Here is a 16,744-nt window from a genome sequence, read left to right on the forward strand (position 1 = left end):
ATAGCTGCATCCATAACATGCGGAGGATGTTTTTAATCAACACATGAGTTTGCACCACATACCTGGTTTGGTACTTTTTTTTTTTTTCAGTGTTCGGGAAGGAGCCCAGAATTTTGTGCATACAGAGCAAGAGCTCTACCATGGAGCTACATCTCCAGCCATGGTATTATACATTTTTGAAAACCTTTTTCTTTTGAGAGAATTTTGATACTTTTTAAAGCACTTTGTTAAGATAAAATTCACACCCTACAATTTTGCCCATTTGAAATATTTTCAAGGCCAGATGTCTTAAATCTCTCTGTGGTCTATATTCTCCTGTTTTTGTTTTTGTTTTTTTATTCTTGTGTCACACTTATGAAAATATCTTAGTAAAAGACTTTTGACATATTGATTTGGGGATGAGGAATAATTATTTTTAGACTATCAAAATAAAGATGAAACACTTTTAATTTACTAGATATGCCTAGAAGTTATTTTTTCTTTTACCATTAATTGCAGTCTGCAAACCAATAATGTTCTAGAAACATGACGATCTGATGCCAACATGAAGATTATCTGATATTGAGATGAGTATTTTAATACAAATAATGTCCCAACAGGAATTCGTGCGACTGACCGTTTCTGATGTTCTGACGACTTATGTCACAATTCTCATCGGTGACTTTCTCAGGGCATGTTTTGTAAGGTTTTGCAATTACTGCTGGTGCTGGGATTTGGAATATGGATATGTAAGTAAGATATTAATTTTTTTTCAGATTTTTATTTTCTACACTTTTTTCTTTCATACACTTCACAGTTTGATAGGTTTGATCACCTTTTTAGATATCAATAAATAAACGCTGGTGAACACTGTCATAACTCAGAAGAGATCAGACTCAGTAACGTGGTTTCTAAGATTGAAATGAAGTCAGCACAGGATAGCTAACGTAATGGACCATGACGTGGCAGTCAAAATGTTGAACTCAGGAAATCTTGGCCCATAGTCATCCCTCTCTCCTTGAAACTGGTGTGTTTCCGGAAGCAGGGCATGATGGCTATCAGCTTCACATTCTCTCAATTCTTTTACATTCCACTGTACTACTGGATCATCATTATGTGCCAGTTACTATGCTGTAAACTGGGGGCTAAAAGAACTCAGTACATTTGGTGCTTGCTTCATAAAGCTCATGATCTAGTAATAGTTTGACAGAGTCACCAACAGGGGACTGTGGCAGTTTTAAGAAGAGTGGGTTCATCCAGCACATGGTGCTGGTAGGTGGAGCTGGAATCCTGCAGGGGCAGCTTCTTTTCCTGAAACAATGGTTCGGGTTTATCTGAACTCACTAGTGATGACTCAATTACCAACTCTAAGTCCCCCACAAGTTTAAGGGAAGCAGCAGAGCACAATGGTTCTGTAGGCTAACACAGCACCAGGTTTCATCTGTCCCTCTTGCAAATGAAACTATCTTCATTTATGCTGGGAAATATGACCTGGGGATTTGGTAGTACCCATGCGCTTAAAATCCTCCAGTGGTTTTGTAAGCACTTGGAATGAATTCCAAATCCCTCTCTAGGGCCTTCAGTATCCTATATGACCTGCTGCTTTTCTTTCTGAGCTCATCTGCTACCACTTTTGCTCTTGCTTTGTAAAGTCCACAGGCTTCAGCTGCCTTTTTTGTGCTCAAACACAAGACGGTCCTTGCATTTATTCTTGCTGTTTCTCTCTCAAGGCTTACTGTTACTTTATAGCTTCACACAGTTGGTTCCTTTTTATTACCAAGGACTCAGCTAATAGTTCACCTCCTCAGAGCTCTTCTCTGACCATCCACTCTAATGTGGCCCATTAGGCATTCTGTATTACAATGTGCTCTTTCATTTATTCATAAATTGTACAACTATTTGGCATTCCCTTTTTAAAAATATGCTTATTATCTGTCTCCTTCTTTTTGAAAGAAAACTATGAGACACAACCCTTGACCTCTGTTATTTGAACCATGCTAATCCTGCAGCAGGCATCTTGTGTGACTGACTGGTTGACTGTTGAACTTCTACCTCCCAGGCATCCCTAGCTGTTGACAGACCGTGCCTCCTCCCAGGGATGTGCTCATGGAGTCAATTCTGGGTTAGGGTTCTGGAGCCAGAGATGCTTCTGTCCTCACCTGTGAATGAGTTCTTTATAGCTGATCTGCCTTCTATCTCATACCCTCCAATCTCTAGACAAGCCTACATTGAAGGCTGTTTTCAAAGACTCCAGGCTAGATCCTCTGGCTATCTGCCTTTCATTAGGTCATTGCTATCACATCCATTGCAAGTGGAAGTGCCTCCTCAGATGGTCTAAAAGTAGTTAGGTAATGCTCTTCCGTGAGCAATAGTGAGGTAATGCTATGGATCCAGGATGCTGGTGTGTTGCTTTTCCAGCCCTTGCTATGAGGTATTTCGCTGGCATTGGTTCATTTCTATTTTCCTTTCCTGATTCAGCTCTTCTGAGGCAGACATAAAATTTGCTATTTCTTTTCCTAGACCATTGCCTGGCTTTTATTTGCCTTTTATCCCTTGCTGTTTTCTTCTTAAGTGGCAGAAAATTTGACTGCAAATATGAAGTCAATAAAACATGACCTGGATGCATAAAAGCTGTAATTAAATGACTATAATTTATTATTTATTAAGTGCTGACAGTGCTCTTGGGTTAGTACAAAATACAGGAAACAAGTTTCTGTTTTAGGTCACAGAGAGAGAATTTTCTCTCATGTTACCTTTGGAAGGCTCTTTGGAGAAAAGCTCAGAATCAAAACAAGTTTTAAAATATTAATGTTGGATGATGTATCTTTGACGTGGATCCTATCATCATTGACCCCACAAGAGGAGAGTTCACTCTGTTTACTGCCTACCAGGAGCAAACCTATGGGCAACTCCTGTGCTAGGTGATGAGAGAACATGGAGGTGTAGAGATGTAGCCTACAGAGATGTTGTGAACTTGGGACTGCAGGCTGGATTCAAATAGCAGATATTGGTTTTTGTTTGATCTCCTCAGTGTTCCTGTTGTTTTTGCCTTTTTACATGCTAATATTTAAAGACTTTGTACTTCTTGCTTTTTTTGACATTTTGGAAGACCTGGCAATATTCAATCCATGTTCTCCATAGGGAGAAATGGCGGAGTTGAGAGCTTGCTGTCCACAGAGGGTAGATATTCATTCTCTTGTCCCTAATACTCCATTGCTCTTTCACATTGCAAGCTTTCAATATCAATAAAGGGCATAAAAAGGTAAATACTAAGCCATGGGATTTTGGAGACAGTGGGGAGACAGAAAGAGATGGGGGCCACCAGGGGGAAGGAGATGGGGGAAAGCGGAGGTGTGCTTCAGTAGAAATGCAAAGACATTATAGCATTCAAATGGAGTCCCAAAGTATGCTTAGAATTTCAAGAGATGGAGGAAAAGCAATCCTAGCAGAGAGACAAGTGTAAGGCCCTAGAACTGGAAAGTGTGAGCAGTGCGGAAATCTGAGCTAGGGCTGTTTTGGAGAAGAGGTTTATGAGAATGTTTCTCTGCTGTTCTCCTAGGTCTGCTAGTTGATGGTATGGTTCATAAAGTACCTGTCATGAAGGGAAAGAGAATCTGAGATGGGCAGAGGAGATACTCAAGAATTCTTTCAGAAATAAAGAGAAAAATATAGCCATTTCAATCACTATATATATATATATATATATATATATATATATATATATTATATATTATATAATTTTGTTTCTTTGTCTTCTTGAATTCCAAAAATAATGTGAGTTCATTGTAGAAAATTTGAAAAACGTGATAAAACTAAGCAGAAAAATAAAAATAGAAGATAATCTCAACACTAATGATATTATTTGATTTATTTCAATCAAGTAACATTAATATTATTTATATGTAGATAAACAAGTACTATATCTTAAAGTATATTATTATAGATTTAAAAAATGTGCACACAGGGGCTGGGGATGTGGCTCAAGTGGTAGCACGCTCGCCTGGCATGCGTGCGGCCCGGGTTCGATCCTCAGCACCACATACCAACAAAGATGCTGTGTCCGCCGAGAACTAAAAAATAAATATTAAAAATTCTCTCTCTCTCTCCTCTCTCACTCTCTCTTTAAAAAAAATGTGCACACATATGTACTTGTATATGTAATATGTATGTGTGTATACAGAGAAACAGATAATCTGTTTACCTACCTTTTGGCACTCAACATTAATCACTTTCTCATGTGATTCACTACTCTTTTATTACATCTTCCCCACTTTTTTTGGTGCTGCAGATGGCACCCATGGCCTTGCTCATGCTAAGTGTGCACTCTACCACTGAGCTACAATCCCAGGCCCCCATAATATACTTTTTAAAATTTTTGTATGATAATCTACATATGGGCTTACTATATTTAATCAGTTTTTAAATTTGTCAGCTGAACTGTGTCTGTTTTGTTGTTATAATAATTGTTATGATAGCATTTAATTATGTTGATATAGATAAATATCTTCATAGATAAATCATGGAGGTATACATAAAGTATTTCCTGTACATTTCCTTATGTTGAATTTTTTGGTCCTAAAGTGCCTTTTTAAAAACCTACTGTCTTTTATTGCAACAACCTCTGTAAAAATTAAACTCTCAGACTTCACCATTAGATTCAGAGACCCATAGAATGCTAAAGTTGGACTGCATTTTGACATAGTAATCCATAATGCTTGTATTTTACAAATTAAAAAAATTGATTATTTGAATTGAAGTGAGGTTCATAAGTTTATGCAGACAGAGAATAAGTAAGGACAATAAAGTATATTTCTCAACAAAAACATTACATTAAGTATATTGGATTATATCCTTGTTCCATCTGAGTAGGTGGGGTTGAAAATGATCCCCATATACTTTTCCAGTCAAAACTTATGACCAAAGTATTATCAGAGCAAATCTATGAAGATAAACTGAGATTGGAAAAATACTTGTATGAAGTAGATTATTAGCTTATGTACTGCAAGTTACTTTTCCCAAGGCTTCTCTGCACATGGTAGTTCTCAATGTTTCTAAAGAGTCTGCTGACTTTTGGGGAGTAGAATGATTTGTTCTCAGGAGGAATTTCAGCTGCTCTGATTCAGTCCAGGATGAGGCCTCTTGTAAACTCTTCAGGTTTTTCTTAACAATTCAATAAAATTTAAAATTTCACAGACAACAACTGCAGAACTTATCAATAAAGTAAATAGAGAATACTCAAGAAGAAACAGAATAGAATGCAGGGCATGGGATGACAGCATGTTGAATAAACTTACAACCTTTTTCACAGTTGAATGCTTAAGGGGATTCTTGCTCAAATTATATAAATAGAAAATATAGGAGATTTTTCTCAAGAGCAGATGAAGAGGCTCAAGTTTATTCATGCAGAAGAGACATATGATTGACAGACCATCCAAGTGGATTCCCAGTCATATTAAATAGTATTACATGTGTCAGAAATATTATAAGTACATTACATTTATTATTCCATGGAAACATACCAACAATGCTATGAGGTAGGTACTATTGTGCCTACTTTACAGTAAACTGAGGCTTAGAGAATGTTAAATAATTTGTCAAAGATACATAGCCTGGCCAGTGGTAGGTTTAGGCCTTAAACCCAAGTCTGATCAACTTCAAAACCATCAACTAGATCTCCACCATGTTTTCACTGTCATGCTTAACCCTAGAAATTTCAAGAACACTGCAAAAGCATGAACCAAACTATGGCTTTTTATATTCAAGGTGCTCCTAGGCTTACATAAGTTACTTGCTGTAGAATGGAGATAGCAGGATGGGTTGGCATATAGAATTAGATAATAAACTGGTGTTCCCTGGCTGAGAATGAGGATATGAGGAGGATAGCAAGATAAAGAGTTAATAAAAAGTAATGGACATCTCTTGAGGAGCTGAAGACGTAGAAGCAGAGACAGGCGGATGGCTTTTATTGAAGTTCCACTTGAATCCTTGGATAGAACCCACCTGCATGCAGTTAACAGGATCCTACTCTCAACTAGGGTGGAAGTGCAGAACTCTAAGTCTGAATCATCCTAGTAGCTGAGGCTAGGATTTGTCTTATATTAGTGGTTCTCAAATTTAAGCATGCATCAGAGTCCCTGATGAACCAGGAAAATATAACATTTCTGATTGGGTATCTCTAGGCAGGGCCCAAGAATTAATTTTTCTTTCAAGTTCCCAAGTGATGCTGCTGACTCTGGTCTGGAGATCACACTTGAGAACTGCTGCTCTGCCACAGCCTAGGTCAGCCTGCTGCTCCAAGCAGAATGATCTGTCTTTGGAAATTGAGATTTGTGTGGAAAAGGTCAGCAGGTCATTGCAAAGACAGAATTAATCCTCTCTGAGATCTTGAATTACATTTCACAATATCCATAGGTTGGCAATCTGCTCCAAATAACTAAACTTTCAGGGGGACTATGGAACTCCCCAGGATTTTTAGTTCAATAAACATCTTCCCTCTGGGGAGATGGCTGAGTATCCCACCAAAAACAAAGGTCTAAAATAAAAAGAGATCATTCCTAATCCCTTGAATACGATGGACCTTCTCCTAAATCTAAATGAGTTCTTCTGTGCCTCCAACAATCTTGGCAGGGATGAATAGCCATCAGGAAGTTCATTATGCTTTTCTCATTTTATTATCTCAGGTTTCAAGAAAACTTGTTCCACCATCCTCAGCATCATTTATCTTTAAGTTTTTTTTTCTATAGAGGCCATTGAATATATTTCAAATTAATTTATATTTATTGAAGTATTGCTTTAATATTTTAAAATATAATTTCATGTTTCAAACATTGAATTTATATGTATATATGTGGGTTTTTTGGCCTTCTAATGTATATTTAATTTCTGGAATTGGGTTTTCTGTGTTAAATACATAAAGTATTAAATTTAAATTCTGATATGTTCACAGAGAAGGAATTTTTTAATAACTGTAACTTTTAATCAATAACAGATTTTAGATGAGAAAGGGATCTTAGAAATTACATAGTTCCGAGGTTGGTAAACTTTCTTTCTGCAAAGAATCAAAAAGGAAGTGTTTTAGCTTTTGTGGTTTCTGTTGCAACCAATCAACTCTATTGTTTCAATTGAAAGTGGGCACAGACCACATATGAATGGATGGATATAGCTGTGTTACAATAAAAATTATATATAAAAACAGGTGGCAGTCCAGATTAGGTTCATGGACCACAGCATGCCAACACCCCCATCTAGTTCATTTTATTAATTTATCTTTAAGGAAACTAAGGCCTAAAGTGACTGGCCCAGCTCACTTGGCTAGGAAATAGTGGGGCAAAGTCTAATACTCAGGTAATAGACTTGTTCCACAAGACCACTTGAAGCACAGAGCCACCCTGAATCCTTTCTTTATCAGGTCAATTTAGATATCAGGGTATTATTCCTCCAGCTGTTTCTGCTACAAACAATATGAGGCCAGGGATACCCAGGGTGTCCTAAATACAGTTTAGTCAACTTGTTATGAAATATTTCATCTGAAATGACCTTCAAGAGGTTTATGTGTTTGTGAGAGAGGAAAGAAAACAACCCCTCAAAAAGTTGAGTTTTCCCGTGTTCAATAGATAAGCAGGCTGTATCATGACACCAATCTAAGGAGGACAAAATTGAAGATTTAATTTTGAGATGAAACAGAGAAATGCTCTGAGGCCACAGATGGCACTGGCCACTTGATTAAGCATTTTTCAAATGTATTGTGTGGTCACAGAAGAGTGTAGATGATCCAGAGCAGAGTGCTCCCACAAAAGGATTGATTCTCCTATTAAGCAGCAGTTCATTTTCTTTTTGAAGGGAAACTTTTCTTCTCATTGTTAATTTTAGAACAAAAACCATCAACCAAATCATTTGCATCCTGCAGACATTATGCTTCTAGGAAACAAGCTAACTAGGTTAAATACTTCACATGTATCTTGATTGAATTTATGCTGAAATTATCCAGGTCATCTTTGTCCTATTCAATATCTATTGTTCTATTATTATCATATTATCATTTAATTTTGAGACTTAACCATTTTTTTTTGTACCAGGGATTGAACTCAGGACCACTTGACTACTGAGCCACATCACCATTTTGTATTTTATTTAGAGACAGGGTCTCACTGAGTTGCTTAGCGCCTGGCTTTTGCTGAGGCTAGCTTTGAACTTGCAATCCTCCTGAGACTTAACCATTCTTATGATGACACACTGGCTATTTATTTCCTAAATCTGTTACAAGGCAGATAACTTACTTCTTTCAATTGAACAGGAAAAATGCTACTGCCTTTGGGGGGAAGTAGATGAAATTGAGGTTTGGCTTTAGGAGCACTTGAAATTTGATGATAGTTTTGTTGGGGTCCCAAGTCAGAGATCTATTTTCTCTTTTTGTCAGTATGTTCTTGAGTTCTTGGGAAAAAATTACAGATATTCTCTCAGGTTGTGTGCTCTTGCACATGTGGGTGTGCGCGTGTGCTAGGGAGGGAGTTATCACGGGGATGTGTATGGACTAATGCACGTCTGCAGATTTAGAATCTGGGGCACTGCTAGAGTCCTTTCACTCTATAACAGCTCCTCTCTGAAGGTCTTTTTGGCCCTCTCACTTTATATTGACTGCTCTCCTACCCTCTTGCTACCAATTAGTCTCCTAATTCTCTATCTCAAATTAAATAGGAGATAGTTTCATTGCTACTTTTCATTAGCACTAACTGTATTGGTAGAAGCTTTCCTCCTGGGATGCCTCATCTGTCACCAAGAAGTCCTTGGATATGCTGCCCTCCTGGAGGTACCCACTTTGGTCCTGGTGGTGATTCCTAGACACAGTGAACCTCCTGGTGCTGCTGCCCTGCGATGAGAGATAGGATTATGTAGGACATAAAGACCATACATTGAGTTCAGTAAATTCTTGAACTTCTTATTCTTTTTCTGCATTTTTTAAAAAAATTGTAAAATTAATTCAAATTTTTGTTGAAGAATTTGTTAGATACATGAAACTGAAAAAAGAAAATAAAAATCATAGTCCATCATCCTCCTATAAACTACTAATATTTCACTAATTACTTTCCAGTTTCTTCTCTATTTGCAGTTTCATGTAGAGTTTATTAAAAGTAATGAACATATAATAGTATATGTTTTTGTTTAACATTCTAGCATAGTTTTCACTCATGTATAAATATAGTTTACAGTGATTGTAATTAACTGCATCAAAATATCACAGTACAGACATATGGTGTTCACTCAGGCAATGTTGGACACTTAAATGGTTTCATCATTCCTTGTTAAAATTATCAGCATTTATAAGACAGATTCCCAGAAGTAGACTTATAGGGTCCAAGCAAATCAGATTTTTCAAGCTTTTAATGTGTGTGATAAAACCATTTTTCTAGAAATTTGCTACAGTTTTGAGTTCTACCAGCAGGGTATAAGAGCACATATGGCAATACTTTTGTAAGGCTGAGAGCCTTTTAAAATCAATCTCACTGTGTTAAAAGGTTACTTTGCTATTATTTTATGTATTCCACTGATTGTTCTGTGGTTGTCACTGAAGGAAGGTAGTTGAGAGCTTAGTTGTGCCTATGCAAAACCTTGCTGTTTGATTTTCACCATTTGAAATGCTAATCCCATGAACACCTGTGTCTCCTCTAGCCTTCCTACACCGAATTTGACATCAGTGGCAACGTCCTGGCTCTGATCTTCAACCAAGGCATGATCTGGTAGGCCGGTTTTTAGACAGCTAATTACTTATAGAAAAACTTCAAGGTCAGACTGCAGAAAGCACTGTAGCTTGGAGTCAGAAGAGACTGTGATCCTTGGCTTCTAATTTACCGTTTGCCCTTGAAAAGTGGATACTGTGATAGTTTATTTATTTTTTCCATATTTTATGTCTTGTTCTCTAGGCATTTTCTTATTTTGCAGAGTGTTCTTTCATCAAATGATCAGAGTCTATATTCTGCTTGGTAGATTTATTTGAAGATTATCTTTTTATATCCTCTGACACCAGGATCTAATAATGAAAAACATTAGTGATCATATCACCACCAGTTAAATATGAAATAAATGAACATAAGTCCTTTTTGAGAAACTGATTTAATTTTCTTTTCACTGCTAAATATATTTAAAATACATCTTAGGGCTATTTTTAAAAGATAATATCTTATTGAACCCAATAGTTTATAGAGATGAAACACATGTTTTAGTAAGGTCAAGTTAAAAATATGATCTTCATTTTTTAACTTGCTTTATAGGGCTAGTCGCACATTGGAATTGTTCTGAGTATCATCTCTCTCTTTTTAAAATTATTATTATATTTTTTGGACACAAAATACCTTTATTTTAATGTGGTGCTGAGGATCAAACCCAGTGCCTCTCATATGCTAGGCAAACACTCTACCAAATGAGTTACAACCCCAACCCCTGGAATTGTTTTGATATGAAATGGATTGTCATATCTTTTATAAAATGGAAGCATTTTCACTATAAACTCTGACAGGTTATGATAAGTTGATATAGCAGAAACCGTTTTTGAGTTTAAAAATTGAATCACAGCATGCACTTCATCTAGGGACCAGGTGTCTTGGAAATCTGTCACTCTTAACTAAAAACCCAAGAGCAGTTGCAATTGAGCTACTTTATCCTGTGAATGTGTGATTTACAATATCGTTATCCCAACCACACCATTGTCTAATCACTTTTGCCATCATAGTTGCATTTTTTTTGTACAAGCTTCATATATTACTCAAATCCTTCAATCGTAGTGGCTGTCCTAAATTGTTAAATCTTCGTGTGCTGATGGAAACTGAACTCCTTTGCAAATCTTAAAACCATCTCATTTCAGTAACATAAAGACTGGCCTCATGGGCTCTAGAGTCCTGCCATGGTGTCTGTCAAATTCCTGTGCCTCCCTAGGTGAATCAATATGAAAAAATACTATTAAGAGATTACTTTTTCTGTTGTCAGATATGTTTTAAAAATGCAATTCCTGTCCCCTCACTTTCCAAATTTTTCAAGTATGGCTCACATATCCAGAGAGTCATTAAAAAGGGGAAGACATCCTTTATTCTCCAAGCAGGGAGGAAGGTCAAGGGGACCTATGGAATATTGATTGACAGACACAGAAAGAGGAGCAGCTCTGATGGGTTCTGATCTTTTCCTTCCTGGAAGGGAATCTGCTGTCATGGCAGAAAATGACAAATTCAGCTATAGGAGTAATGAGAAACCATTGCCTCCTACCAGTGGTTTTCATGCAATGTAATAAATCCCTTTGGCCTAGTGGGTGCCATTGGTGCAAACATATGCCACATGCCTGTTGTGTTTTTTTCAGAGTTTAGATAACAAATTGGCCTAGAAATTCATTTTTTCTCACCAGAAAAGCTATTGTAATTGCTGCCCTAATTTATTTTACTTACAATTTTGCAACCATTTTGTCTGCTATTGTTTGTATTGAAATTATGAAAAATGTAAAAAAAATTTCTCCAGTTCTTTCATGGGCAGACCCATTATCAAAATTTCTATATTATCACTGTACTATTGCTTTCTGAATATTCACTCCTGGGGCATTGGTCAAGCTTGCTTATGATTAGCTTGATAAGGACTTTAGAGAATGATTGTGTTTTGTGAGTATACAAAAATATTCACTTTCAGAGTTCCAGAAGCAAAGTAACTTTTGTTCTATTATTCATCTTCAGGTCAGTACTTTGCACAAGTACTCTTCTCTACTCTCAGGAGGGTAGTGAGGAGTGGGGATGTGGTGTGGCAGGGAGGTGTGGAGGGCTCAGCGTAAGACTGGTAGGCTCACTCTGTGCAAGAGTCGCCATACATTGTACTTCCATTAATTCATGAGCCTTGAGGATGTGACATCTGAGTTTAGCCATTTTGAGCAGAAATAGTAAAAGAAGTGTGAGGAGTTTGTATTCAATTCCATTGGTTTGTGACATTCAATTACTGCTATAGAGATTGCTGAATTGTGAAGGTTGCTTAAATAGATGTTATTTTTTTTTAAAATTTATTGTTGGTCCTTCAAAACATTACAAAGTTCTTAATATATCATATTTCACAATTTGATTCAAGTGGGTTATGAACTCCCATTTTTACCCCGTATACCGATTGCTTTATCACATCAGTTACACTTCCATTGATTTACATATTGCCATTCTAGTGACTGATGTATTCTGCTGTTTATCCTATTCTCTACTATCCCCCTTCCCCTCCCCTCCCCTCCCCTCCCCTTTTCTCTCTCTACCCCCTCTACTGTAAATCATAGCAGCACAATTCACGATAGCAAGATTGTGGAACCAACCTAGATGCCCTTCAATAGATGAATGGATAAAAAAATGTGGCATTTATACACAATGGAGTATTACTCTGCATTAAGAAATGACAAAATCATAGAATTTGGAGGGAAATGGATGGCATTAGAGCAGATTATGCTAAGCGAAGCTAGCCAATCCTTAAAAAACAAATGCCAAATGACTTCTTTGATATAAGGGGAGTAACCAAGGACAGGGTAGGGACGAAGAGCTTGAGAAGAAGATTAACATTAAACAGGGATGATAGGTGGGAGGGAAAGAGAGAGAGAAGGGAAATCGCATGGAATTGGAAGGTGATCCTCAGGGTCATACACAATTACATATAAGAGGAAAGGAGGGGTAAGAGAAAAATAATACAAGTGAAGAAATGATTTAAATAGATGTTATTAAAGTCAAGAGTTATAGGTAAAATCCATTTTGTTATAATTTGGCTGATGATCAGTAAACTTTTTTTAAAATAGAGATTGTGAGTGTTTGCAAAAAGATGTTTAAATGATGAAAGCTCACAATATCTTTATCATGGCAGGAGGTAGACAGTGGCAAAGAACAACAGTGAGAGAGATGATGAGTTTTGGACATTTCTTTAACACTGTCCCATTGGGTACTCTCCCTCCCATCTCTCCCCCACTCCCCTCCTTTTCTCAGTTGATCAGATGTGAATAATTTACCTGACATGTACATGTCACTGGAGTAATAATGAGAGCTAAATAAAAGAAGCTTTCATTTGCTTTGATCTTCTTGGAAGAAAGGCATTTTATAAGGATAAGATATTACAATGATTTTTAACTGACAGATGACGGGATCAGGTCTGGGTAAGGGACTTAGTGAGCTGAGCTGATTAGTGAGTCATGAACAAAGATGGGATGAACATTAAGATTCAGACATCATTGTGCTGGGGCCTGTTTTTCTAGGTTATGACTCTTGAGTCATTTGCTCATGATGACTATGTAATACTTATTTTGTAATTTGTTTGTAAATACACATGTATATGTGTGTACGTATAGATACATATAGACAAATACTGCACATAGATACAAAGATGTGGTTTTAGGAAACTCTGGGATTTGAATTTTGTGCAGAATTTTGTTTTAGATTCAATTAGGCTTACAGCAATGAGACACAATCCTCAAATGTTAGCATCTTACTAAAAAGACCTGTGCAGTGTATGTTGGGGCATAGCTCTGATCTTACACCTCTCCTTCACCTTAGAGACATGGATGGATGGAATAAGATCCATCTGGATCATTGCTAGTCACAGTAGCAGGGAAAGAAGAAAACAAAACCCATATAGGGCTGTTAAAGTTTTCACTTGGCAGGGAGCATCTCATTTCTATTCTTATTTTGTTGGTCAGCACAAGCCACATGATCAAATCTGACTTTCAGAATGAGGTGAGCAAAATTCTCCACCCTGTATTGTATCACAGTTCTCAGCAGGTATGGATATAGCCTAGGACTTTGCAGTTCTGACCCATTCGCTAGGACTATCACTAACTTGATCTTTTTTTTGTTTTGTTTTAACTTCTCTCTTGATGTTTTATAACAAAGGTACATTGGGTTGTTTTAAATTCTATCCATCTGTGAAAAAAATAACTTCCCACATATTTGGTTCATTTGCTACGACAAAGATCATTGAGATTTGTTATCTGGAATCTTACCAACAAGATAATCCAGATTGTGGCAAGAAGCCACTTTCCAAGGAAGGAGTTAACTTTGGGTTGACATATGTTCAATTATAGCAGAAACTATTTTTTCACTTAATTGAAAAATGTCTATGATATACCAGATTTATATTAGATTGGTTAAACAACTACTCCACACATTCAGGGAGTATAAAATGTTAAACCTAACCAGAAATGCTGAAGACTTTATTATAGTTGGGACAGTTTAAAAAATAGGGCTCCACTTACATGTATAAAACAAGTACACATGTATCTTCTTTTAATTTTGGTCTAATAAATTGTTATTCATATTACTTTATTCTCATCAAAGAAAATTGAGATATTTTTGTTGAAACAATCAACTAAGCTGTCAAGTAAAAGTAACCTCACTTTCACTAGTTTCTTTTTTAAAATGGTATTTTACCATACTTTTTAAAAGTCAGATGCACAAAGCAATGGATTTCTAGAACAAACTGCAGTAAGAAAGTAAGCAGATAAGTTAAATTTAAATGGATGTGTGGAATTTTCATCTCCAAAACACATAAATCAAGATATAAATTATCAAGAAAATATAGTATAATATTTAATATAAATACATCTTCTCATCAACTCTAAAACACCAGAGCAGCTAGAAAGAGAAAATGGTATCAGAAAAAGGAAAAATAATCATTTTAATTTTTATCACTTTCACTAAGCAAAAGTTAATTACCGGTGCATGTAAAAGTAGTTAATTACAAATCTACAATTTATCTGAATATCATAAGTTATTTTAGGGGACAATTGTAAAAAGTTATATTTTGTATATATTAATGATATGAATATTAGGGGAAATCAAGTTTATTTAAAATTAGAAGAAATAAAAGAATTGTAATACATGTTTTATTCTTATAGTTTACATTTATTAATGATAACAGATATAGGCAGTTTATAGCATAATTTCTATGAAAGAATTGTATATACAATACCTACAATAATGGGGGAAGTGGCAAACTATGTGTAGAAGATGGAAATAGATGAGTCTGATTTTGTGTGGATGAATACGATAGTACATTGTTTGCCTATAAAAAGAGGCATAATGTAAAAGAAGCAGGTGCTGTGTGACTTCGTTATGGAGTGGAGACTCCAAATTAAGCAGTGCTCTGTTTTCTTTCTAGGATGGGTTCCTTCTTCGCTCCCAGCCTTCCGGGCATCAATATCCTTCGACTCCACACATCTATGTACTTCCAGTGCTGGGCCGTGATGTGCTGCAATGTTCCTGAAGCCAGGGTTTTCAAAGCTTCCAGATCAAATAATTTCTACCTGGGCATGCTTTTGCTCATCCTCTTCCTGTCCACCATGCCGGTCCTGTACATGATCGTATCTCTCCCGCCGTCTTTTGATTGTGGTCCCTTCAGGTCTCTGGTCTTTCAAATTTGACTTGGACATAGTATTCTTCCAAGGGTAGAAAGGGGAATGGTCACACATTTTATAAATTAGATTTTTTCCCCCCAAACAATGGCATTTTGTGTTGGTAGAAATGATATCCTTTAGATATTCACCATTATTATGGGACCTGGAAAGACTTAGGCAAATCTATTTATTTTCTCATTCAGGAATCATAAAAGGGGAAATTATTTTTGTTACTGTAGGCTCTGCCTGGGTAAATTATAAACTATGTACCTGAACTATTTCCATATTAGGGGATAGCTAACAAAAGGTTTGATTAGTCTGAATGTGAGATTTGCTGATGCTTGACCACCATATCCAGACATAGTCCACCATTGCTTCTTCTCATGTGGATCAACCCACACCAGGATGGGGCATGAAGGTTGCCCACATGTTACATAAGAGGTGGAATCAGTGAAGAACAATAGTGACTGTTACAATGAGGGTCACACAATTTATGATTCAGAATTCAACATGTAAGCAAAAAGGATTAGTAAGTCATCTGTCAAGAGTCAAGAAGGTTCTTTGATCCAAGTTAAAGCTGTACTTTCTACAGTCCTCTAGAGTCAAGTTATTGTTCTGACACATATTGGAAAGCAAAGTTCCTGGGATCTAGAGGATAGGACTTTATTCTTTAAGTGTCCTTAGAAATGAATCTACCACAGGTCCCTCCAAGAATTTCTACATGTGGAGTTACTGACCAGCATGCATTTGAAGGGAAGGAAATGAGAATATAAAAACACATGAATGACAAGCACAATGCTGTAAGGGCCACTTTAATTTCCCTCCATGCTGTCAGACCCACATTATTTTATTAAAGTCAAAATGCTCATCATCCACAGATTTTGTACAATGAGACATTTTTTCACTCTGATAATACACTGAGTTATTGCTTTACTGGAAAAGAAAGAAAATGTTAAGCCAAAGGATATATCAAAACTAGTGGGTGTTTGTTCTGTTAAACTCAGGAAACTGATGTCCACAAGCCCCATTCATATCTCTCTCTCTTTCTCTCTCTCTCTCTCTCTCTCTCTCTCTCTGTGTGTGTGTGTGTGTGTGTGTGTGTATGCTCCGAGTGGGCTGAAATAAATAATGCAGAGAGTGACATCTGGAGACTATATATGAAATTACAGTCTTAAAGGAGACATTTATCTTAATAAATCCTTAATAAATCTCAGAGTACAAAGTTCAAGAAATGATATTCAGAGTCTTCAGTTAATCGCAAATTACCTGCACAACTTAATATCAGGGTAAAATTTAAGGCTACGTGTTTTTAATTGGCAGTTGCTCTTTCTCAATAAAACATATAACAAAGGACCTTAGTGTTTCATAAAGGAAACCAAGGATGTAAACAAA

At 36.5% G+C, this 16,744-nt stretch overlaps 1 protein-coding gene across 1 annotated transcript in view; it reads left to right on the top strand.

The window, feature by feature from the left end:
* The window catches only part of TMC1 (transmembrane channel like 1), a gene marked incomplete at both ends in the record, with an annotated part of 192,686 nt that overhangs the window by 139,714 nt on the left and 36,228 nt on the right, over positions 1-16,744 (top strand). The window contains 3 exons of the mRNA XM_081280207.1: positions 600-728; positions 9,646-9,713; positions 15,118-15,357. Of these exons, the coding sequence (XP_081136333.1) occupies positions 600-728; positions 9,646-9,713; positions 15,118-15,357 (437 nt within the window). The remainder of the gene's footprint in view (positions 1-599; positions 729-9,645; positions 9,714-15,117; positions 15,358-16,744) is intronic.

This window comes from Spermophilus citellus (genome assembly GCF_964194105.1).
Source record: "Spermophilus citellus genome assembly, chromosome: 2".
Lineage (NCBI taxonomy): Eukaryota > Metazoa > Chordata > Mammalia > Rodentia > Sciuridae > Spermophilus > Spermophilus citellus.